We start from the raw sequence: 25,453 nt of genomic DNA on the forward strand, positions 1-25,453 counted from the left end.
GCCACATTCTCCCTTTACTGAGTGTGGACATGAAAAATCAAATTAGAATTTTTTTTTTCTATTTATGCTGAAAAATTATAGAAAAGCAACAGGGAGACAAAAAGCCCATAAAAAAACTCAAACTTTATTTTCTGCTAGAGAAAGAGATAAATATTACCTTATATAATCTGTATACTCTAAATTAAATATAATAGCTGATATGGAACAGAAAGTAAAAGAAAAAGGAGAATGGAAAGACATGAGGATAAAGTGCCAACAAAAGTCCACAAATGCCAGCAGAAATGCACTTCTCTAGAGGAGAGGCTCGCCCTGAAGTAGGACGGTGCCTGCCTACATCACGTACAGGACCTGGGGTGAGCAGTACTGTTAGGAAGTTTAACATCAAACTCTGTCAGTGAGGCTGTGGGGAACGAGTATGTATTGCTGAAGGGAGTAGGAACTGTGAAGACAATAGTTAAAAATGTATGAAAAATCCAAATAAAATACCTTCTGGTTTCACAGTGTCACTTCTGGTATGTATTATGTAAATGCACATAAATAAACCACAAATATTTACATATATAAAGAATTACTTTTAAATTACAATAGCAATAAATTAGAAATAATCCAAGCATCCATCTGTAGACCATTACAGAGTTAAAATGTAGTACTTATCCATAGGCCATATTATGAAGCTGTAAACAGATATAAGGACTCTCTCCATAAATTGCAGAGTGGGCAAAAGTAGGTTTACAGTTGTAAGTACACGAAACAGAACTTATTCTTATATTATTATTTATTATTGTATTTTCCATATGAAAAACTGTAAACCTACTTTTTCCCACCCTGTATATTGTTTCTTACGTTATATTACTAAAAGGAAAAAAGTATGTGTAAGAATCACTCTAAAGAAAGAAAAGTACTTAGCTATAAATCTAGTAAAAATGCACAGAATCCATATACTCTAAATTACAAAATTTTAGTGATAAAAAGAAAAGAAGACCTAAATAATTAAAAGAAAATATTTTCCTTTATTGATTTTAGAGAGAGAGGAAAGGAGAGAGAGAGAGAGAGAGAGAGAGATAGAAACATTGATGAGAGAGAACATCGATTGGCTGCCTCCTGCATGCCCCCCACTGGGGATTTGGCCCACAACCTGGGCATGTGCCCTGACCAGGAATGGAACCAGCAACCTCTTGTTGCATGGGTCGATGCTCAACCACTGAGCTACACCAGCCAGGTGAAGACCTAAATAATTTAAGAGGTGTGACATATTTGTGGATTTGAGATTTCACACAGTAAAAATGCAATTCTCCCCATATTGATCTATAGATTTTACATAATCCCTATCTAAATCTCAAGGTTTTCTATATAGCTTATTATACAATTTATGTAAAAAAAAAAAGCAAAAGAATGTGTATTTTCCTATTTTAAATAGCAAAACAGCCCTGGCCGGTTTGGCTCAGCGGTTAGAGCGCCCGCCTGCGGTCCGGAGAGACCCGGGTTCGGTTCCTGCTAAGGGCATGTGCCTTGGTTGCAGTTTGTCCCCGGCCCTGGTTGGTCGTGCGGGTGGCGGCCACTCGATGTGTCCCTTTCACGTCGATGTTTCACTCTCTCTCTCTTCCTCTCTCTCCCTCCCACTCTGTCTGTACAAAAAATAAAAAATAAAATAAATAGCAAAACAGTTTTGATAGAGAAGAGTAAAGTGTGAGGAATTACTATACTCAAAGTTAAGATTTACAATAAAGCTGTAGTATCCAAGCAATAGTATTGGTAGAGAGATCAACACATATATCAACAAACAGAATAGAGAACCAAGAAATCACTCCATACAAATATAGCCAACTGATTTTTTTTATAAAGGTACACAAATGATTCAATAAAAGAAAGATATTCCATTCAACAAATGGTGTTTGAGCAACTGGACATCTATAAGCAAAAAATTAACTCAAATTAACTGAAGTCATAGACTTAAATATAAAACATAAAACTATAACACTTTTAGAAAAAATGATCAAAGAAATGCTTAGGACCTAGGAATAAAAGTGTTTCTAGACTTGACACCAAAAACACAATCCAGAAAAAAAAAATTGATAAATTGGATCTAATCAAAACTAAAAACGTTTACTCTGTGAAAGCCCAATGAAGCTAGCAACAGATGGGAGAAAATAATTGCAAGCTACATATCAGACAAATATGTTATATCTAGACTATGTCAGGAATTCCTAATATTCAACAGTAGGAAAAAAAAACATAAAAACAAAGATTTATTAAATGGGCAAAAGACATCAATAGAAATTTCACCAAAAGATTAACATACAAATGGCAAATAACCATATGCTAACATCACTAACCATTAGGAAATTTTTAATTAAAACCACATTGAGACATTGCTATGCATCTATCAGACAGAGTGGTAACACCAAATGCTGGCACTCACACACTGAGGAGGTAAAATAGTACATTAATTCTGGAAAAATAGTTTAGCAGTTTCTTATGCACGTGACATATCACCTAGCAATTTTACTCTCAGGGATTATCCCAGAGAAATGAAAACTTATCTTAAAACAAAGCTTAGCACACAAATGTTTATAACAGTTTTATTTGCAATAGCCAGAAATGGAAAGCAACCCAAATGTCCTTCAATAAGTAAATGGTTAAACATGGTACATACTTAGGTGCAATGTCAAGCAGCAATCAAAAGGAACTAGCCATTGATCCATGCAGCAACTTGGACAGACCTCAAGGAGAATATGCTGAGTGAAAAAGCCAGTCTCTAAAGTTATACTGTGTGGCTTCATCTATGTAACATTTCTGAAATAACAAACTTTTGGGATAGAGAACAAATTAGTGGTTTTCAGATACCACTAATTTTATACAAGCACATGTAAAAGCGGTTGAAATCTGAATATGCTCTATCAATTGTACAAATTAATTAATTTGTCGGTTTTGGTATTGTACTATATCCTGTGCAATATGTTACCAATAGGAAAAGTGGATGAAGGGTATGGGGACCTCCCTATACATTTAGTTTTGCTATTTTCTGTGCATTTATAATCATTTCAAAATAAAGTGTTTTAAAAACAAGGTATAAAACTATAGATATAATATAGTATTGTTTTGTGGGAAAGAGGGGTCAGAGAAAATAATATATATTTTCGGGTTTTTTACGTATGCACAACAGAACTCCAAAGGATACTAATAGATGTGTATAGGTAGGGAGAACTATAGCAAACGGGAGACCAGTGTAGAAAGAAACATGTTTTTTAAAAAAGTTTTGAACCATGTTAACCTATTTTTTATTTTTCAAAATAAATCACCATTATGATAGGCACAGAATTAATTATAAGGACCATGTACTATCTCTATCATTCATAAAATAGTATTTAACACCAAAAAATGACATAAACTTGGATTTAGGGCAGGCATTCCAATTTAATTAGTGATACCTTATGAAAAATTTATGTCATCATTGTTATATCTCTCATTTTCTGTGGATGTAAAGAAATCTGACCACTGGGTAGTGCTTGTCTTGAAAAGGACACTTGAAAAAAAGTGCATTAGCTCACACAAATTTTATCCAGGTGGCAACATGTGTCTTACTTTTGGATTTCCTGTTCTGTCACACGCAAAGCATTGTTTCCGTGGACTTTAGAAAGAGAAAACAACAAAGAGACCCTTTAAGTAACCTCTACACATAGGAATCGAATATGCCTTTCTGTGCTTTAGTGTTTCTCGAGAAACGGAATTGAGTGGTGCTATTTATACATTTCCTAAAAAAGAAAACAAAGAACAAGGAAAATGCCAACACCTAGACTCAAAAGAATTCTTGAAAATAGTCAAGAGCAAATGAGGGGTCTCAATAAAAAATGTACAGGCAGCATTTAACCACAATTTATTAATGCCGCATATAACAGTGAAATGCCAGCCACTTCAGATACTAATAGAAATCAATAAATGTCAATGTGTGTGATGCTGCTAAGATAAAAATCTCTGCTTTATATATTTATTTTTTATTTATGTGCTAGAACAGAGAAGAGAGAAAGGTGGTGACTTGGGCCAATAAAATATTAAAGATAAGCTGAGGCTATCCACATTCAAAACTGCACTATTCTGCTAAGTTACAAAGCCATTTCTCTATGCATCTAAATGTTATCTATCAAAGTTTATTTGATAAACTGCTTCTTTCAATAGTTTTACAAAAGCAGTGATCCGTTTAGCCCATATTTATAACAGACTACGAAAGCAACTTTAAGAGCTCTAAATTAATGATTTTTTTTAAGTACACATGGGAACACGGGATTGTGTTAGCAATGGGGCGATCTAGAAATATTGGGGGAAGTCCCAAGTCTTGAATGCAAGGACAGCAGCCGGCCAGGCCCAGCGCAGGAGCTCCAGGAAGGGCCCTGAGGCAGGAAGCTCGGAAGAGTGTTATTCTTTGTGCACACTTCGCTTCCAGTGAGACCATGTCATTACCAACATGTCTTTCAAGTTGCAGGACATACAAAAGCAGTTCTTGAAAGGGTGATAATAGCGGACCTCTCTGCCCCAGGCACTGTCCCCCACACCAGCTCGGCCCACACCCTCACTCCGTCAGTTTTCTGCTGCGATGTCCCCTTTGAGAGGCCGCCCTGGGCAGGCCCGCCGAGGCCGCGGGCACCGCTGGCACCGCTAGTGCTTCGCGGCCCTCGTGGTCGCTGCCCATTCATATTTGCTCGGTTACTGTCTGAGTCCCCCTCAGGGGTGTCAGCTCTATGAGTGCAGGGATCAGACAGTTTGATTCACTTCTGTGTATCCACTTATCTGGGTTAAAAAAAAAAAAAAAGTGATGTGGTAAATCCTTCTGTTTAAACCTCACAATGCTTCTGTAGGTAAAAGGGTGCTAAAAATAGTTAAGTGACTTGCGCAATGTTCCCAGCCCAAGAGTGGAAAAGTTTAGAACTCAAACCCACATCTCTGTGTTCCAGAGTCCAGGTTTTTCCAGCATATCATTTTGATAATATGAGTTACTTTAAACCTAGGGATTTTTATCAAATCTTTCTGGAAATGGGACATTGTGAAGGCTAATTGTCTACCTAAAAAGAGTTCATATTTTTACTAGTTTCTTATATGATATAATTCCTCATTCATGCACATAAGCAAAAGCCCCTCTACCTTTTTTTCCCCCAGAAATACACCAAAATATTTAAGTACATGTGTAATCAGAAATAATATAGAAACAAAAAAAACTTGACACTCCTCAGGATAACCCTAGAACCTAATACAAAGACACCAATAAGTCTATGAAATTAACCACAGTCATATAACAATTTAGCGAACATTTACTGAGTGTCTTTTATTGGTCAGACCCTATGCTAAGACCATGTAGTTACAAAGAGGAATAACTGATAGTCCACATCCTTAAAAGAGTTAAATCCACTTAAAGATTTAGAAAAATAAACATAATTACCATATAATGGAATTAGAGGCTTTTCTAAGTTGCTGTAAGAGCAAGGGGAAGTAGTAGCCAGTTCTGCCTAGGAGGCTCAAGCAGAGGTGTTGTGGTTTGAGCTGCTCCTCAGGAGCTGAGTGGGCATTCTCAGTACGATGGCAATAGAGGGAGTCGCCTGCAGACAGGGCTGGAAACAGCACAGGCATCCCAGCGACCAGGACATTTGATATGTCTGGGCATCAAGTGCACCAGGAGGAGCAGCTGGAGATGGGGCCATCGATGAGCACAGTGATGCTACCTAAATGTGGTTGAGAAGGTTCAGTGAGGTAGCACACATAAAACCATCAGCGTACTGCCTTGCTAATTGGTGAATAAATGTTGGCACTTATCTTGAAAGATTTTTATATATCCACAATTCCAAAAGAAGAAAAATGTCTTCATCGGTTCTCAAATCAAACTATTTATCTGACTACCTATGTAACAGAAATGGCACGTGTTTACACAGAACTATATTCAAAACCAGAGACTCCAGACGGCATTCTCCTCTGATGTTTTCAGTGCGAACCACATACATGACAGGGAGCTGAAGAAACAATGAAGCAATCCTGTATTTAATTAGAACCAGCCATGACACGAACTTCAACGCTTCGATAGCAAGTTGATTTTACAGGGAAGAGGATGTGAGTTTGGTTTCTTCTTCCATTACTCATGACCTCCATTCTTAGGGAAATGACAAGATAATGTAATTCTCAAACATTCATTTGGTGGTGTCGATGATAAATGATCCAAAATATTGCTGTTGTGGTCGCACTGCTTTTCTTATTGGTTCTTGCTTTTCCTTCTTCTCCTCTCCACTCAGCCTCAAGAAACTGCTTGATATGGGAGTGATAAAGCCTGTCACAAAAACAGTAATCTTCTGTCACGATCTTTCTCCTTTTTTCCCCACTAAAAATATCTCCAGTTTGATCCTCGCATGGCAACTTCATACTTCTGCATCGCTGAGAGCCCACACTAATTGTTCCATTGTTTGTACCAGTAGCACAAATCACCATTTTCCCTTTTCTTTGCATCTTACAATCACCTAATAAGGAACTCTAATGCTGGGCTATTGAATTACACAATAAACAAAAATTTCCCATCATTTAACATTTGTTCAAAGATTTAACACTGTGGGTCCACATGAGCAGGAAAAAAAAGAAGAGAAATGTGCACTTCTCTGGTGAATTCAATCACTGCAAATAGAACATCTAAATTAATTATTCAGGCCACCAAATCTGTAGTTACTATTGAATTCATGTCTAAGTAATTTGTAAAAATTATTCTACCCTTACTTGGAAAGTTTGGCCTTTGTTGACATAAATATGCCTAACAAAAATCCTTTTGTGTTCTAATTGGAAAATGGCTTGAGTGTTCTGCAAATGAGTAAAGACTCATAGTTGTGTGTGTCACCCAGATCTGAGAGGATCTAAGCACTTCATCACATAGAACAAAGATAACAAACCACAGTCTTCTGGGCCAGAGTGAGATCTTATGCCAATAGGATTTTACTGTCTCTACCTCTGTACTTAGGAGCCTCCTACCCACATGGGGGCGCTTCCCTCCCACCCTGGAGCCTTGGTCCTGCCAAGCATCCCTCCTGACCACCTTAGGCTCTTCCTCCATACAAACTCATCGTGTTCATCATAACTTTATCTGTTTAGAAAAATATTTCCTCACTACCCGGTGCAGAGTACAGTAGACATTTCTAGAGGGAAAATGTAATTCCATGAGAGACCAATGTATGGACGTTTGTATTCAAAACATTTAATGACAATAAAATTGCAATTGTGTAGGAAACTTAGAAAGTGCAAAACTTTGCCTTATGGTGTCAACTGAGTATTTAGCTCTTATGTATCATGACCCTTAATTGTTACCTTTGCTATTGAAAAGCTTCCAGAATGTATCAGCACACTTTCCTCTTGAGTATGTAAAATCACTTTGTCTTTTTTGATGATTCAGTATCTTGAAGTACCTTATGAAGAACAGATAGGCAGTTTCTCTTCGAAGGTAACACTTTTTACCCCCCACTTGTATGTTTTTAACTAAGAGACTTTTAGGAAACTATGTGGTTGAAAAATAGTTTACTGAGCATTATCATGCAAAGTAAAACATCCATTTATTCATTCATTCACACATTCATTTACTGAGCACTTAAGGAGCTTCTCAAAGTGTGAGGCACCATGTCAGACCCTGGAATACAAGGATGAATAACCCTAAAACCTCTTAGAAAGGCAGAACTTGCAGCCTAAATTTGCCTTTATACTCTCCTAGGGTAATAATGAACTCTCTTGAAATCCCATTTATAAGCCTGTGATGTTACCATCCACAGGATACTTGGGAGAAAGACTGCGAAAACAGCATACAGATGAGTCTAATGCCTTTCTCGGGTGGGGAAGCTTTTTTCTCCCAAGGGTCATTTGGATATTTATAATAGCATTATTGGACCATGCAAAATTATCATCTTAAAAATTAGCCTGCTATGTTTGGTCAGGCTAATTTGGTGAGGCGTGTGATGTTAGCTGGTACTGATTTCATGGGCCTCATTTGGCCCGTGGGCTGGACATTCCCCACCCCTAGAACCAGGAAGAGCTTATCTGAGGCGATAGCAAGTGACGTGGGACTGAAGGGGTGGGAAGGGAGGGTGGCATTCAGCCACATGTTTTCCAATAATCTTACATTATGTACTGTTAATAATGATGGATAACTGTTATTTTGGGACCAATGGCCTCAAAGAATTTAATAAAAATTCTTCTCTATTACATTTTAAAAGTAGTCAAAATGGTAAATTTTTTGTTATATATATATTTTACTACAACTAAAAAACAAAACAAAACAAAAACATCATGTCCAAGGAAAATATGTAAATACACATATCAAAAACGGGTGATTTTATGGGCTCCAAAGATTCCCCAAATGCCACTTTGGTGTTTCTGAAGATTCGGGGATACCCCACTAAGAATCTATGTATTCAAGAGTGCTCATACAACTCCACAAAAGGAAGACAAAGAACCCAATTAAAAAATGGGCAGAGGAACTAAATAGACACCTCTCCAAACAGAACATACAAATGACTAAGAGACATATGAAGAAATGCTCATCATCACTAATCATCAGAGAGATGCAAATTAAAACAACAATGAGGTATCAACTCACACCTGTCAGAATGGCCGCCATCAACAAATCATCAAACAAGTGTTGGCAAGGGTGTGGAGAAAAGGGGACTCTAGTACACTGCTGGTGGGAATGCAGACTGCTGCAGCCACTATGGAAAACAATATGGTGTTACCTCAAAAAATTAAAAATTGAACTTCCATTTGACCCAGTGATCCCACTTCTAGGAATATACCCTAAGAAGCCTGAAACACCAATCAGAAAGAATATATGTACCCCCATGTTTGTAACAGCACTATTTACAATAGCTAAGATCTGGAAACAGCCCAAGTGTCCATCAGTAGACGAATGGATAAAAAAGCAGTGGTACATATACACAATGGAGTACTATGCAGCTGTAAGAAAGAAAGATCTCTTATCCTTTGAGACGACATGGAGGGACCTGGCAAGTATCATCCTAAGTGAAACAAGCCAAACAGAGAAAGACAAGTATCATATGATCTCACTTATTTGTGGAATATAATGAACATAACAGTCTGAGGAATGGGGTAGTCCCAGAGACGTGGAAGAGGGTACAGACTGACAATCCCCAGAAGAGGGGGTGGTGGGGGAGAGATAAACCACAGAACTTATATGCATGTATGCATGAACAGTGGACATGGACAACAAAGCTGGGGCCAGGGCAGGGAGGGAGGGGGAGGGGGAAATCAGTGGGGGTAAAAGGAGAAACATCTGTAACAAAAATAAATTAATAAAAAATAAATTAATTTAAAAAAAAAAGAATTTATGTATTTAATAGAACAAAGCCGGTTCTTTGATTGGTCTATGTGGTATACAAGAGAATATTTGGTAATTATCTAGATAATCTCATCAAAATAGTGGCGAGAGAAAATAACTGAGATTCCTAAATAGAGTTTCTGCTAAGATTTCTGATTTGACACTGTACTCCAGTGATTCTTCACAGAGTTAATATTGCCCATCAAGAGACACTTGTCAATACACTTTTGGTTGCCTGGTGAGGAGCAGAGGTTGCTACCTAACATCTAGAGAGTAGAGACCAGGGATGCTGGTGAACATCCAAAAATGTACAACAAAGAACTCTCTAACCAAAATGCAAACAGTACCACAGTTGGAAAACCCTGGTCTACACTAATTAAGTTGCTCAAATAATTTCTATGAGAAAGGGTTGGTTCACCTCTAAAATTGACTATATAGAAAAACAAGGAAAATGTAAAGAAACATTCATTTTAACCCAAATAAATAATATCTGTTTCTCTCTCTCTCTCTCTCTCTCTCCCTCTCTCCCTCTCTCTCTCTCTCTCTCCTTTAGAGAGGATTATCATCATCATGTTCTTTGGTTTTATAATTATACAATATATTTACTGCTTCCTTTGAGAGAAAGACTAGTTTAATTAAAATAACAAAAATGTCAAATAATGCAGTGCTATAACCCTCGTGCTTGATTCTACTTTTGATCTAAGGAGGTCTTAGGCGTCCTTCCGTACAGGCAGAGGGATCTCCTCTGCGGCACGAAAGCGGTGCAGCTCGTCCCCCCGCACTGCAGTGTGAGCCTGCGACAGTTGCTATAGCAAATATCTGTTTCTTGAACACCACTGACTCACACACGTGGTCCAGAATGAAAACAGACTTGATTAGATGCAGACTACGTGACCTTTAAAATTATTTCCTTGCCTCGGGACAGTGGTTTGGGTTATCATGGACAAATAAGTACTCAGCATAGACTTGTGGTCCTTGGGACTGCATCTCTATGAGGCCAGGAAGGCTCACTGCCCGTCTGCCAGCCACTTCTACTTATTTATTTATTTTTATTGTTGAAAGTATTGCAGATGACCCCTTTTTGTCCCCACTGACCTCCTCCTTCCCGCTCTCACCCCCTCCTGCCTTCCCCAGCCTAATGTCCCTGTGGGCTGGTTTTGCATATATGCACGCACATTCTTTGGTTACCTCTTTCCACCCTCTGCCAGCCACCTTTCATATGGAGGAGTTCACAGTGACCATGAAAAAGCATGTTCTAAAAAAATTTAAATCTTACAGACAAATATGGCATAAAATACAAGCGTACTGTTAGCTAATCAAATGACACTGCTTATATAATGTAATCCTCTTAAAAATCTTTTCAAGGCAGATTTTATTAGCTCCATTTCAGAGATTGGAAAACTGAGATTTACAGAGGTTACATTGTTTGTCCCAAATTACGTACTAATAAAAAAAAAAACAAGGATTTTAAACAGTACTGCTGACTCAAAATCCCTTGGTCTTCAGATAGATACCGGCTCGGTTTGTGTGAGCAGGAGGAAGCCAGCATCTGGTGAGCACCTACCGTGTTTTCAGCACTTCTGGGCTGAGGGCTTCCACAGAGGAGCTTTGCTCATAACAAATCTGTGAAGGAGACACTGCTTCCTCCCCATTAACAGACGGAGGGATTAATGCTCCTCCAGTGAGGTTCATACAGCTGACAAGTGGCAAACCTGGAACCCGAACCAAGGTCAGCTGGCTCTCGATTCCAATTCCAAACTTACTGAACTTTCTGTGCTATGCTTTTTTGTTTCAACCAGAAACTGGCGCTGATAATCAAAGACAGAGGGCAAAGTATTTTGAACAGAATTTTCTCCCATTTGTAGGATTTTTTTCATTCAAAACTGAGATTCCACAGCTTTTCACATTCTGTAATGTTTACCCCTTAATGAGAGCAAATCTTTCTTTTAAATCTACTCTGAATGTATTGGTTTTAGGTCAGTTTTGCTACTACTGAAAAGTGTCTGTCTTCAGGATTTACTGGTTTGCTGTTTGTGGCAGTGTTTAGGATGAGGGGGAAGTAACGGGAGGAGAGTAAATCATGGAAACCTCTTGGCAAAGGGGCTGTGCTGATAAAACACAATTGTTGGGGGGGAGCGCATTAATTTAAAAGTTTTATCTATATAATATAGACAATCTTAATATTTGAAAATATCCTGTCACTTGCTAGATTTACGTTTCACTCAGACATTTGACTCCATGTAAAAATAGGCAAGTCCTAAGTACCCAAGTTTTTAACAGATACATCCCTCAGTAACTTTCTACAAAAGAGAAATACCTCCTGCCATGCATTACTCATAGCAGCAGACACAGCTATATTTAACACTGCCATACCCAGCCATTTACATGTACATTTTTATACATGCCAATACTCCTGGAGGAGGTCAGTGGGCATGGTGCGTGCTCTGGTTGGTCAAGATTGTATTCAGACAGAGAGACAGGAATTTGGGAGGAGATCAAGAAGAAAACCTGTGTTCCCTGATACACCATTGTACTTACAAATAAACCCCTAAAGTTGTTTAATGTTTCAGATGAGCATTTAGAAACCATATTCTCAAAGACTAAGTGAAATAGACCTAATAACGCAGTTTCCTTTCCAAGTCTGAATACAAATGATTCAGCTGGGGTTGTTGCCGTCATTCTCTAAACCACAGAACTTGATGAAATGGTTGTAAGACTTTGCTCATGATCATGATCACGACGATAACATAATTATTTTTTTAAAAACACACAATAATTCCTACATCTTGATAGCATTCTGAGGACTAATGCTGGAGAGCAGTCATGAAACTATGGCTCAGAGTAAGTGCTCAGTAATGCTTGTTTCTTCCTCAACCTCTGCCTCTTTTTTTTTTTTTTTTAATTTTTTTTTAAGTTTTTGAAGTTAAATTCCCAGCAACACCTTTGCTAGAATCCAACCCTAAGCATCATGATTGTATGTGGAGGAGATGAAAGACATTAAACTATGTATCGTACTCTAAAATAAAAAATCTACTTGGATGCTGACATTATTCATTTAACTTCAAAAACTTAACTAAAAGCTAAATGACAGGATCCTTTCTGAAGTAGGATCTTGTGATTCTTATTTCCAATCTAGGCTTAGGAAACTCAGCAATGTCTCCAGTTTTATGAAAGGGGGCCAAAAAATTACAAACATTTCTCATACATAATTTAAATGACTTTCACTGGGGGTAAAACCATGAAATATTCTAGGAATAAAAATCTAGGGAGGGGCTTTTCATGAAATCAAAAGGCTGCTGGGTCACTGTTCTGGGTTATTATAAAGCCTCTAAAATGCAATACAAATAAAATAGAATAGGCGGAAAGCACATTTCTTTCAGCTTTGAGTAAACAGTGACTTGTGTTTACGAACGATAATATCTATATAATATGCAAATGTGTCTGTGGGTATGTGTGTGCATGGTGACCAAAGAAAGTCAAGTGGGCTAAGTGAACTAGATTCCGAGGAACTTCCGCCACCTGCCACATGCTAACATTGTTATTTTTTTGCTTTATTTATTATTTTATCAATTGTTTTGTTAGTTTTGTTGTTAATCCTCACCTGAAGATATTTTTTCCATTGATTTTCAGAGAGAGTGGAAGGTGGTAGGGGGAGGGGAGAGGGAGAGGGAGAGAGAGAGAGAGAGAGAGAGAAAGAAACATTGATATGAGAGAAACACATCTTGCATGCCCCTTAACTGAGACTCCAGCTCGAGACCATATATATATACCCTCCCCCTGCCCCAAAGACAAAGTCCTGATTTGGAAATGATGTAAAAACTAAAGGCTGAACCTGAGGGTCATACTTCACTGATTCAGATCCAGGAATCAGCTGTTTATTTTAAGGTAGACTGAAGATTTGAGCATCTGGGATAAAGCATGTAAAGGGAAACATTTAACAGCTGCTGAAGCTGAGACATGATATCATGTAAACAAGTCAAGAAAACACAACCTATTGTGCACTAAAAAGCACATTTTCTCATTTGCACATTTTATGTTGGTTTTGTTTCAGTTGTTTGGTTTTTTAAAAATATATTCCTAGGAAATGTTCGATGCTTTATAAGTAAGGTATGCTTTCCTGTAGATTCTTGTTACTCTCAGTGTGGTCCACAGAACAACATCGTGGGCATCTCTTGAGAGCTGCTGGGAACGTAGAATCTCATCGTAGACCTACTGAAGTAGAATTTACGTTTTAACCAACTCCCTTGTTGATTCTTATGTCCATTAAATTTTGAGATGTAGCACTGTTAAAAATCAAATCCACTTGATTTTCGTTTCATTTAGGGACCCCCTTCTCACCCAGAGATCCCACATGTGCCGAGCATTATTCTAAGAGCTTCATATACACAGCTCCGTGGGTCCCACCCTGGCCACACACCAGAATTGCATGGGGAGAATTTGTCAAATAAGAATATCATGCCCTACACCAGATAATATAATTAAATTAGTCTGACACAGGGCCTGAGCAAAGGTACTTTCAAAGCTCCCCTGATAAATAAAATTTGCAGCCAAGGTTAAAAACAATTACATTATCCCATTTAATTTTTACCCTCAAACACAGAGGTGTGTATTATTCCATTTACAGAGGGACTTGCTCATGATTACAAAGCCTGGATTTAAACTCAGTTCTTTCTGACTTCGGAGACTTGTTCTTGCATTTTAAACCTATCAATGTTGGGTGGGTGGGTGGGGAGTATGCTTGAAGCCAGTAGCTGATTCCAAACTTCCCACTGCGTGAATGCCCCAACGTGCTATACTCCATGAGAAAGCCTCTAAAGAAAAAGGAAGGTGGGCTCAAGAACCTGATCGTCAGGCAAGACTGGGATGAAACGAGGAAGAGCCACAAAACTGCTTCACCACAAAAGCTAATCAGCCCAGTGCTGAACCCATTGAGATCGTTCAAGGAAATAAGAATGGATGGATGAATGATAGGGGGAGCTGTACGTCTAAACACAGGATCACAAACCAGATTGGCAAGTGGGTTTAGGAGAGACAACCAATGTATTTACAAAAGGCCCCTGGGCACAGCTTCTGGGCCAAGTAGCCAGGCTCCCCCTCTGCGGTCCCATCACCACACTTGTGAGCAAGAAATATCCTGAAATCTGATTATCCCAATATGGGCTGACCAATCAAAGACCCAGTGTGGAATGTTCCCACAGTCAGGGAGGATGTGACTCAAGCCCTCATGCATCATTGAAGCAAGCTAAGTGTAGATTCTTTTAAGCATTTACCATAAATGGATCTCTATATCACCATCTGTTCACTCTAAGTACAAGAAATATTATAAGACCGTTCTTCTCATATAGTTAGTAGTTTTGAAAAGGCATTTTCCTATCTTTTAAAATAGGTACAAACAAGTAAAGAGAAATGGGCATTTTCTTTTACAAATTATGCTTGGACTAGTGTTAAGATATTCTCTTTGTCAGCCGGCCCAGCTCCAGGGACTGGTTGGTTCTGTCTCAGGGAGTATCGAAAATCCTAGGATAATTCTAAAATGTGGATGTTGACTTTGAAAGTTCAATTTAACTGACAAATGTAAAATGTCACATGGAAACACTCCATTATGGACAATGAAAATGCTGGGATGTAACATTTAAAGAAGAATGCAATGATACAGTGTGGGGCAAAAGTAGGTTTACAGTTGTTCATATGGAAAATAACACAGTAATTAATAAAATAATAGTAATATGAGAATAAACTCTATATTTCAAGTACTCACAACTGTAAATCTACCTTAGCCTCACCCTGTATAATCTCTCATGTTATGTGATCCATTTTTCAACACAGAAACTTATTTTTGTGATACATAAGATTATAGTCAAATTTATAAATGCCTGCTTTTTTTTTTTTTGGTGGTACGTGCCCCTAGCGGGAACCAACCCAGGACTCTCTGGTCCGCAGGCTGATGCTCAACCGCTGAGCCAAACTGGCCAGGGCTAAATGCCTGCTTTTGAGTAAATGCCAAAATTACACAGACTTGAAAGTTGACCTTCAGGGAAAAACTGACATACAGATACACCTTACTTCTGTGCAAAACAGCAGCCATCTCTTTAAAGAAATGGTAAATGGCAAGTGTTCTACCTTTAACTATGGATATATCAACCTCAAACCAATAACATTTTGAAAAACAGAGTAATGAGAAAAACATAGTGGTGAAAAATACAGTTAAGCAAATAATTAATTCCTTTTATTTTATTTTATTTATTTATTTTTGTTAATCTTCACCCAAGGATATTTTTCCATTGTTTTTCAGAGAGAGTGGAACGTAGGGAGGGAGAGAGGGAGACAGAGAGAGAAACATCCATGTGAGAGAGATGCATTAGTTGGTTGCCTCCCACACGACCTGGACCAGGGTGTGCAATTGAACCTGCAACCTAGGCACATACCTGTCCGATGGCCTGGGGACTGGCGCCAGGCAAAGTGCTGGACCATTGTCTCACTTGCTCAGCCTTGTCTCCCACCCTGAAGGGCCTGCCTGGAGCATGTAGATTAACTCCCATCTTGCTCTTATCCATTCACATTCCAGAGGCTCCATGCATAGCTCCCGCAGGGCCAAACCCTAAGGGACAAATTCCAGCTACAACAGGCAGATATAAAGGACACAAGCCCCTACATTGAGTGCGGCTTCTAGGACTCGACCCCCGGAGTCTGTGAACCGGCCCGGAGTGCACCCAATAAACCTGAACCTGTTTATTCGGCTGATTGGCTCTCCAGTCTCTTCTCTGTTTTATTTGGCAGCGCCCCCCGATTCCTTACAATACCCTTTACTGGAATCAAACCCAAGGCTCTTCAATCCATGAGCCAACCCTCTAACCACTGAGCAAAACCAGCCAGGGCTCTTTATTTTTAAATATAAATCATTTGTCTTTTATCCTCTGACTTTACCCAGTGCCACTGTAATCCGGTTACAATGTTTTAAAACACTAAGATTTTAGCATTACTCCAGAACTAGAGCTGAATAAGAAAATAATTTAGGTTGCATACATAAAAAAAAAAACACAAAAAACAACTTTAGGTGTGTTTTAGGGATCCTCCACCTGAATTTGCAGTTCTGAAAAATCTTCTATAAATGAACAATAAGTGCTCCTTCCCTCGGCTCATGGACCTAGAGACATTAATACCATGTGTGGTGCTGCAGAAGAGGGAGTTTGAGGTTGGGAGCAGTTTATCCTCTAAACAACTCAGAGGCACTCTGCCCCCTGGTGGACTGTTGAAGGATGGGCTTTGATGAAAGGAAGAAGCATCATTTCCCACATCCTTCCCCTACCAGCCTCTTTGCTTCTGTAAACTCCAGTGGATGCCTCAGTTGAAAGCTTTTGCCTCCACTAATTACACATTAGTTTGGATCAAAAATTTTCTTTTAAATAATGTAAACACCCTGGGATACCTAATCAGCTCTGTACAAGAAAATTAGATAAACACATTATCATTGGTTATTAGGGCTTTGCATGGGGAATTGAAAAGCAGAGAAGCTGAAATTGAAACAAGGAGACAAGACGTGATGAGGGGCTTTGGACACTTGGAAGACAGCTGGGAAACTCTATACAAGGAAAAGGCAGGAGTCATTTTCTTGTGTGTTTGACATTGGATTAGGCAAACGTTTCTTAAATAGGACATAGAAACAAATTTTTAGAGGAAAAGTTGACAAAAGTTTTTGTACAGTTGTATTAAACTATTACAGCTAATAAGTTTTTAAAAATGGGCCAAAGACTAAGCAAAATAAACCAGTTAGAGAAAGACATATACCACATGGTCTCACTTATTTGTGGAAAATAATGAACACAATGAGCTGATGAACAAAATAGATCCAGAGACATGGAAGTATAGAGAACAGACTGACAAACCTCAGAGGGAAGAGAGATTGGAGGGGTGGGGGGTGGGAAGAGATAAACCAAAGAACTTCTATGCATATATGCATAACCAGTGGACACAGACAGTAGTGTGGGGAGGCCAGAAGGGGGATGGGAGTGGGGAGGAGGGGGTCAATGGGGGAAAAAGGAGGTCATCTGTAATACTTTCAACAATAAATATATACAAAAATAAAAAGTGAATTAATAAATAAAAATGGACAAAAGATTCAAACAAATGTTTCACAGAGGCTATGTATACAGAAGGATGCTCAACATCTCTAGTCATCAGGAAAATTAAAATTAAAATCACAGTGAGATACCACTACAGATCCACCAGAATGCCTAATGTTAATGAAGACCAACATCAAATGTCAGCAGGATGTGGAACAATGGAGCTCTGATACATTGCTGACAGACCACAAGATTTCAGTCGCTTTGATGAACCACATGGTAGTATCTTAGAAGGTTAAGTATACAATTATAATACTACCACTACCCAGTAATTCCAACTCTAGGTATACATCCCAGAGAAATGAAAATATATGATCTAAGACCTATATGTAAATAAGTCTAATAGCCAACATCTGGAAAAATCCAAAAGTCCATGAAAAAAAATAAAAAGGTAAATAAGAGGATGCCGTAGGATATGAAATATTTGGCAATTTTCTCTAGGCCCTAGAGGTAGTATAAACCAGCCTAAGAGGGTAAGTGTGAAAGGTTCCAAACCTTGGTCACTTTTAGTTGAGTCAGGTTTCTCCCCTTCAGTCCCATTGGTCTTCCCCAGCCCAACCTCTCTCCCACACCACTCAGCTTTTCTATGCCACAGGGGCCCCGAATCTTCACGTGAAAAATCACGTCTATAGAGGAAGTAGCATCTGCTGAGATCCAAAAAGGTGTCAAGTATTTTGATAGGTGCTTTACATGTGTAGTAGGTAACCCTTGGCTACAAACAGTAAGTAGGCTACATTTGAGTGAACAATCCAGCTATGCCATGCTCTGTGCACTTCAAACCCAGCGCTTTCCGATTCCAACAGCTATTTCTCCGTGGACTTCTCCAGTGTTCAGATAAGTCTGTTTCCTCCTCTTGTGTCTCCCCACGCCTACTTCTAACCCAGCGCCTCCTTTTCCCTTTTCTGTATTGCAAGCACCATATGGTACCTTGAAATCGTCTACCTAGCCTAGAAGGTGGATCTAGAAAACTCTGGTGATAACGAACCTGAGTTACCCTCTTTGCAGAATGTGAGATCACAATTTCACATTTCCTTTTAAATTCTTCCTACAGGTATAAACTAAATCCCCCCCCCCCCCAATCACGGTGATACATGCCAGTCCTCCACAGTATCATTTGTCCTCAGTCGTCCTCTCTTGAAGGCTCACACTCCTGAAAGCAACCCAGAATCCAATGAACCAATCTTTCCATAATAGAATTACTACCCAAAGCTTTTTACAGCACAAAAAAGGACTTTTATTTTATTATTTTCTTAAATTTCATTTCCAATTATACATTTGTTGAAAGTGGAATACCAAAGGCAATTTTCAGTCACAGCAACTCCATCAAACACACAGAATGTGAGATTTTACTGCTCGAGTGAATTATAGTCCGCTCAGGGTTTCCTGGTTAAAGAAGATCAGACTCAGATCATAGAGAGAAAAAGTGAAGAACATTGTTCTGTAGAAAATTTGTTGAACTAACAATTCATTCCTGGGTGCAGTGTCTTTTTTTTTTTTTTTTTAAAGGAAACTCTAAGATTCCTAGAAACACAAGACAATATTTGCATTTTTGGATGAGTATACATTCATATATTTGTGTGAAAATTTGTGCAATTAAACAACATGGAACATGTTATTTGTTACAACAGCCAATGAAAATAGATTTTCATTTCTATATAAGTTAGACATTTCCATCTCCCATTTTATGTTCTGCAAAAAAGCCATATGTCTAGTTTATGAAACAACTATGCTAACTGAAAAGGAGCTTAACAGTCTTAACTACACACCCCTGGGTTGAATGATACACTTTGCATAATCATGTGCAATGCCAGATGATGTTTCTAGATCTTTTATAAATACAAGGGTTTGCAAGCTTCTACTTCACGTAATATGCCCCATATCCAGTCAGTTCAGCAAAATCATCAAGCAAAAACTGAAGTGGGTAGTCTACAAAAAGGCAAACAGTCCCTTTGACTAAATTGATCATGTTTTGTTAACATAAGGATACAATCATTGTAGGTGCCAAATAAAGAAATCATTTGTAAGTGGCTATTTGTTTCTATTCATTTTTCCCCTTCAGGAGCCTAGAAGTTGACTTCATTGCTTCTTAGGCCCAAAGAAAACAGAGCTGCATACACAGAAGCAAACAAAACACAAACAATTCCTGTGCTTTATGCACATTCCTGTAAGTAGTAAGCTAGAGTTCTCCATAGGAGAAATGTCACAAAACAAAACAAAGAAACCTGGGGATACAGCAGAAATACAGGATCATCTAATTCCTAAAATTTTATCTTACTCCAGTAACTGGTGTAAATGTTAGTCAAAATTCCCTTTTTTCAATTTAATTTATGTTTCCCCTTTTCCTTTAGTTTACTTGTGAAGCTTGGAATAGTGTATTTTCAAGAATCATTTACCAGAGTGAAGATCTGCACACTAGTCAAACAGTATACTTCAAATCAATATATCTATTGTCTCACAGTCTGGGCTGGACAACTTCAAGCAGGGAGTGAATTCATTTTACAAAGACAAACTTGCTTCTGCAGACACAAGGTAGTACCTGCAGAAAGGTCTCTGAAGAAGGGAGTGTAAATCTTCTTTGGCATATTAAATGGTGTACATACACTTTTTTTTTTCTTCCCTGTATAGATGATCCTTCAGGGCTACTCCATTTTATTTAGATAATGCACTTTTCAACTTCTAGCGTATAAATCTTGCCCTGTGTTGAATCCTTAGAGTGAATTTGAGATAACAAGTAAGTGTTGTTGTAATTTGAAAAGACAGATAAATTTAAGGTACTACTGTAATATTCATTGAGGTGTTAGGTCAGTGACAAATTTCTGAGGTGCAAAGGCTTATCAGTTCCTTGATTACCTAAAAAGTTTGAGGTTTGGTTTCCATGAATTACAAGAAAAACAGGCTCAATTTAGTTTCTCTAGGTTTCTCTAAAGTTCTTGTATGTCATTTTCTAGTGATCTTTGTTCCTACCCAAAGTTCAATAGAAAAGTAAAAGAAACAAGTATTTTTTTTTTCTTTAATATAGTTTTTAAGGTACTTACTGCACTTTGAAGATTTCTAGAGAAAGGAGCTGGTTCTCTTTGTTACTTTATATGTTCGCACACAAAGGAATTACAGATGGGAAGGAGAGTGCAAATGACTATCAGAAAAAAGTCTCATGCATTTAAGATTTTTTACAAGTCAAAATATACATCCTCCTATTGCCCCTCATTCCTTAATTGTATAAGAACCATTCCTATTCATTGGTCTCCTTTATCTCTCACTGAATTGGATAAGGAATAAAGATATATTTCTTGTTAAGGAGCAGTATATATCTAATATCATCAGTTTAATCGATTGCATTAATAAGAAATAGAGCAGCTTGGGCTGAGTCACCCATCATAACCTCCATTTATGGGGATTTAAATGTGTAAAATGACAGATACATGAAATTAAGAGAAAAAATAAAGCAATCTGCAGATTTGGCACTAGCACACATAATGTTTTGTTTGAGTTGTTCGAAATGTGGTTTGACAATCACTAGGAATTTAAAAAATCGCAAATCTGCAGAAAACAAACAATCATAGGTGTTGGCTTTCTGTTTAATGCTCGCTCCCCATCTCCCATTCCCTCCCACCCTATATAGTTTCCATTATAATAAAAATAGAGATCTTAACATCAGAATTTTGTTGTTAACTCTTCACCGTTTCTCTGTGTCCTCCAAGCCACACATAGGGTTTGAAGCACCAAATCCACAAGTTTCTCCGACCAAGGTTAAATAAACAAAAACTGAAGACTGAAGGATGTCAAAGTAACTGTTCTAAAAGAAGCTGTAACACAAAGTTCTCCCCAAAACATAGGGTATCAAGTGTCTAGTTCAAGTACTGCCAGGCTGTAGGTACCTGTCTCAGACAGGGTTCAGACCACAACTACATGTATCACTGGTTCTAGAGGGCATCATCCATGACACCAAAGCAGGGCAGGGATCATCTTTCCAGCACTGATTTTTAACAAGTTGCAAACCCCCCTTGTGATTGGCTGCCACAAGGTTAGTGCTGAACCTGGGGTTTGAGGGAAGAAAGGAGCCTCCTCAGCAGGGAAGCTCTATCTTTAGTTTGAACAGTTCTCCTTTCAGATCTCTCTCCCTCGCTCTCCCTCAGAGCCGTCCTGGCTTCTCAGGATCCACTGCCCTTGCCCAGAAGAGAGTGCCTCCTTCTGACCCAGTAACAGTGAAAGAAGAGTCGACCTACCTGTGGAACCAGACACAACATGGTCCCCAAAGGCCACTTAGGCGACCCCAATGCAAATGACAAGTCAACTTGTGCATTTAAAGCGTATCAGTTTATGGAACGCTTGTTTGAAGTCCTCATTGGACATGGTATAGATAATGGGGTTAATGAGGGAGTTGAGATAGCCCAGCCACGTGAAGAAGTCAAAGATGGCCAGGTGGAACCAGCATGCCTCTTTGCAGATAGGCAGCACTAGGGAGATGATGAAGAAGGGCAGCCAACACACAATAAAAGCTCCCAAAATGATGCCCAGGGTCTTGGTGGCTTTGCGCTCCCTAGCGGCCATGAGTTTCTTCTTCTCCAGCAGGGCATCAGAGACTCGCACTTTGACTTGGTTCACGTACACAGGAGACCCTGATTCGCTGGGCACGTCAGGAGCCCGCGAGTTAATGGAGGTCACAGAAGACGTGGACCCAGGAGAGTCCGTTATAAGCTGGGCTCGGGTCAAACGCTTGCCGGTCCTGTTGGGAGTCTGTTTCAAAATCCGAGAGCGGGCTTCCACGTAGATGCGGCCATAGAGGGCGATGAGGAGCAAGGTGGGGAAGTAGAAAGCGCCCACCGTGGAGTACACTGTGTAGAGGATGTGGTCGGTATTCACCACGCAGGCCGACACTTCCTCTTCGGCTTTGGCCTGCCGCCAGAAGAAAGGTGGTAGCGAGATGGAGATGGAGAAAACCCACACCAGAACGATCATGACCGCCGCCCTCATGGGAGTCCTTTTAGCTGAGTACTCAACGGCGTCCGTTATGGCCCAGTAGCGGTCCAGGGCGATGACACAGAGGTGCAGGATGGAAGCAGTGCAACAGGTGATGTCCGACGAGAGCCAGAAGTCGCAGACCACCTGGCCCAAGGTCCAGCGGCCGGTGACCGTATACATGGTGCTGATGGGCATCACCAGGATGGATACGAGCAGGTCGGTGACCGCCAGGGAGGCGATCAGGTAGTTGGCCGGGGTGTGTAGCTTCCGTGTCCGGTACACAGTGGCAATCACAAACGCGTTGGAGAGAGTGGTGGCCAAGGTGATGAGCGCCAGCAGCACGACCAGTAGTACTTTCCAGGGCAGGGCAATGGAGTCCTGGTAAACGTAGGTCTGGGCGCTGCAGTTGTGGGAGGGAGCAGCGGAGAGGTTGGTTTGAGAAACCCCAGTCTGGGAGCCCGCAGGCGGCGGGGCGCACTGAGCGCTGGTCTTCTCCATGTCTCTCCTCGCCCGGGCTCCGGAGCGCAGCTCTGTGGGCATGGAACGGACGAGGGAGAGGAGGAAGGACCGCGGAAGAGACCACTGTCTTGTCCCCCGGTTGCTAGTTAGTCCCGTAGGTTCCTCAATTATTCCTCCACCCAGGTTCCCAGCTGAAACTAGAGGTCAAGGGCGCGGCAGCCGAGGCAGGCTAGCGCGTCCCCTGCACTTGCAGTGCGCCTTGCGCTGCCTCCGGGTCTCTGGCTGCTCCTCTCCACTCCCGGTCTTGCTAAGGACTGGCCCACCGAGTCCCCCTGCGCTCCGGATTCCACCGGGGCGTCTAGTGGAGGAGGGAGAGGTATTGTTTGAGGAGGGAGCATTTGCCAGGCGGGGTCTCTTACTCCAAATGCTCGGGCATTACCTAACCCGGGCGCTCCTTGAGCTGCAGAATCGGCCCACAGGAGTTTTCTAGCTGTTGAGACCAAAGCGTGCAGGCCAGCGAGGAGTCCAGGTCTGACATTCCCGCCCCCCTCCCCGGGCTGTGGCAGTTGCCTTCGGCGGCTGCGGCCGCCAGAGTTGGGTGGGGTGAAGTCTGGGAGCCGCGCCGCGCCTCGCGCCGGTGCCCTGCCCTCCCTTCTTTTCACGCGCCGGCCACTCCGGAGAGCTGCCGCGCGGAGACGGGGCCGCACCAGGGGGGACTCGAGGGCTGGGGCTGAGGTTGCTCGCACGCGTAGCCACGGCAGCCAGCTCCGTCCCACGGGCACCACCTGGAGTCACGCCGCCGGGCGCACTGGTCTGGGAGACCCAGCGCGGCGCACCGGGCAGGGGCAGGTTTGGGGAGAGCTGAAGGGAAGCGCTGTGCGCCAGCCCGGGAGGAGCTGGTGAGCCGCCGCACCGAGGAGCTCCTTTTATAGAGTGCAGGTCCCGTCGTGCTACTCGTGCGGAGCGGCGAGTGCAGTTGCCCGCTCCCGAACACCTTCCTTTTTCGCTCTCCCTCCCTCCTTTTCTCCCGCCCAGTTCCCTCCCCGGCCAAGGAAGCTCCCGCCGGGTCCTACCGCCCTCCCGCCATTGCCCCTCCGTGGCCCCTCCAGATCCTCAAGCACCTAGGTACCGCAGTTTTGGCCTAGAATGGGCGTGAGGGCATCCTGTCCTTGCCTCTGTCCGCTTCAGAGCTCGCTGCGCTCCCCTCCAATTAGATCCACGCTCTCAACTGGGGGCACAGGCACACTTCACTGCGTCCCTTCCTAGGCTACTACCTACCACTTGCCACCCCCGCAGGCCAGTGCTAGGTGGAGCCAGCCCCAGTATCTGACCTCTTGGCTCAGCAATTTTATCCAGCCCTGCTGGCCACACCCAGGTTGGAAGGAGGCACCAGAAATGTAGCCTAAGAAGGAAATGGCCAACAGTGCATTTTACACTTCAGGCATCAGGTCATATTTAACTCTTACTATAGTACAAACTAATTTTTCATATCTGGCTTTAGGAATATGTGTTTTTCATTCAATTCCTCCCCCCTTTAACTGTGAGTCAACAGAAAAAAATAAAAGAAAAATTTGTGTGCAAAAATGTAAAAGTATCACTGTATGTGAACTTAAACCTTCTGCTCCACCCTCCTGCTCCAGCTGATAAGCAGTTCAGTGCCTCTGGAAACTATTTTCAGCTCTGAGAGCTAACCCGACTATGAGCTCCCAGGGTCTGCGTCAGTGTTTAGCAGGTAGAATGCATCCAATAAAAACTTACTTTGTAATTGAATTTCTCAGGTTAATTCTAAACATATTTTAAAGACTGAGTTTTATTCAGTCTAGTCTACAGCTAGAGATTACCTAGCCCATCCATTCAGTTTTGAAAAAGTAATTGACATCCTTTAAAAGAACTTTTTACCCAAGGTGACACAACCCTAGTCCAAGTTCTTTAATTCCTGGTCCCTAATCCAGGCAGGCAGGCAAAAATAGAGTGCCTACTCTATGCCAGGGAATTCTAAGATCAGGAGTATTGTGGTCAATCAGGTAGACCCGGACCCAGTTTTCAAGTAGTTTATATTCTACAAGAGGCAGACAGACAATAACTGAATGAGCAAGTAAATAATTAGCATGCTTTCTTATACTGTTAAGTGTTATGAAGAAAATAAAACACATTCATGCATTAAGAGTGAGAGTACTCCTTTAACTAGGTGGCAGCTCTCTAAAGGCATCTTCTGAACATCCCTGGCTAGACTGCAGCAGCCACGCTGAGAATGCACACACAACCTTCTCTTTCCTTTCCTGGCCTTCCTAGCACCCAGCACCGCTCTGGTAATATTAAACCTCATTTGCACCACATTTTAAGCGGTCCTGCCCATCCTCCCACGCCACCCACCCACATCAGGCGTCTAGCTAGACTTTATTATTTTGCAAACTACATCTTTCTCTTAGAAACCACAGCAGAGGGAAGCAAAACAAGCAGCCTAAACCACTAGGTGGGGGCGTTGGCCAGGATGGAGCAAAAAAAAATGTGTGTTGCTAGCGGGGGTGTGCCAGGAAACTATTTTTCTGCTATTTTCGGGGAACGGGCAAGATTAGAG

The 25,453-nt window shown here is 40.9% G+C and overlaps 1 protein-coding gene across 1 annotated transcript; it reads right to left on the reverse strand.

Annotated features, from left to right (window-relative positions):
• Nucleotides 1–20,447: 20,447 nt before the first annotated feature.
• Nucleotides 20,448–23,273, reverse strand: HTR1B (5-hydroxytryptamine receptor 1B). The gene has a single exon (XM_036248857.1). It carries the CDS (start codon nucleotides 22,954–22,956, stop codon nucleotides 21,745–21,747), a length of 1,212 nt encoding a protein of 403 aa, XP_036104750.1. The 5' UTR covers nucleotides 22,957–23,273; the 3' UTR covers nucleotides 20,448–21,744.
• Between the last annotated feature and the right edge of the window lie 2,180 nt (nucleotides 23,274–25,453).

Source organism: Molossus molossus, unplaced genomic scaffold (genome assembly GCF_014108415.1).
Source record: "Molossus molossus isolate mMolMol1 unplaced genomic scaffold, mMolMol1.p scaffold_m16_p_8, whole genome shotgun sequence".
In the NCBI taxonomy this organism is placed as follows: Eukaryota; Metazoa; Chordata; class Mammalia; order Chiroptera; family Molossidae; genus Molossus; species Molossus molossus.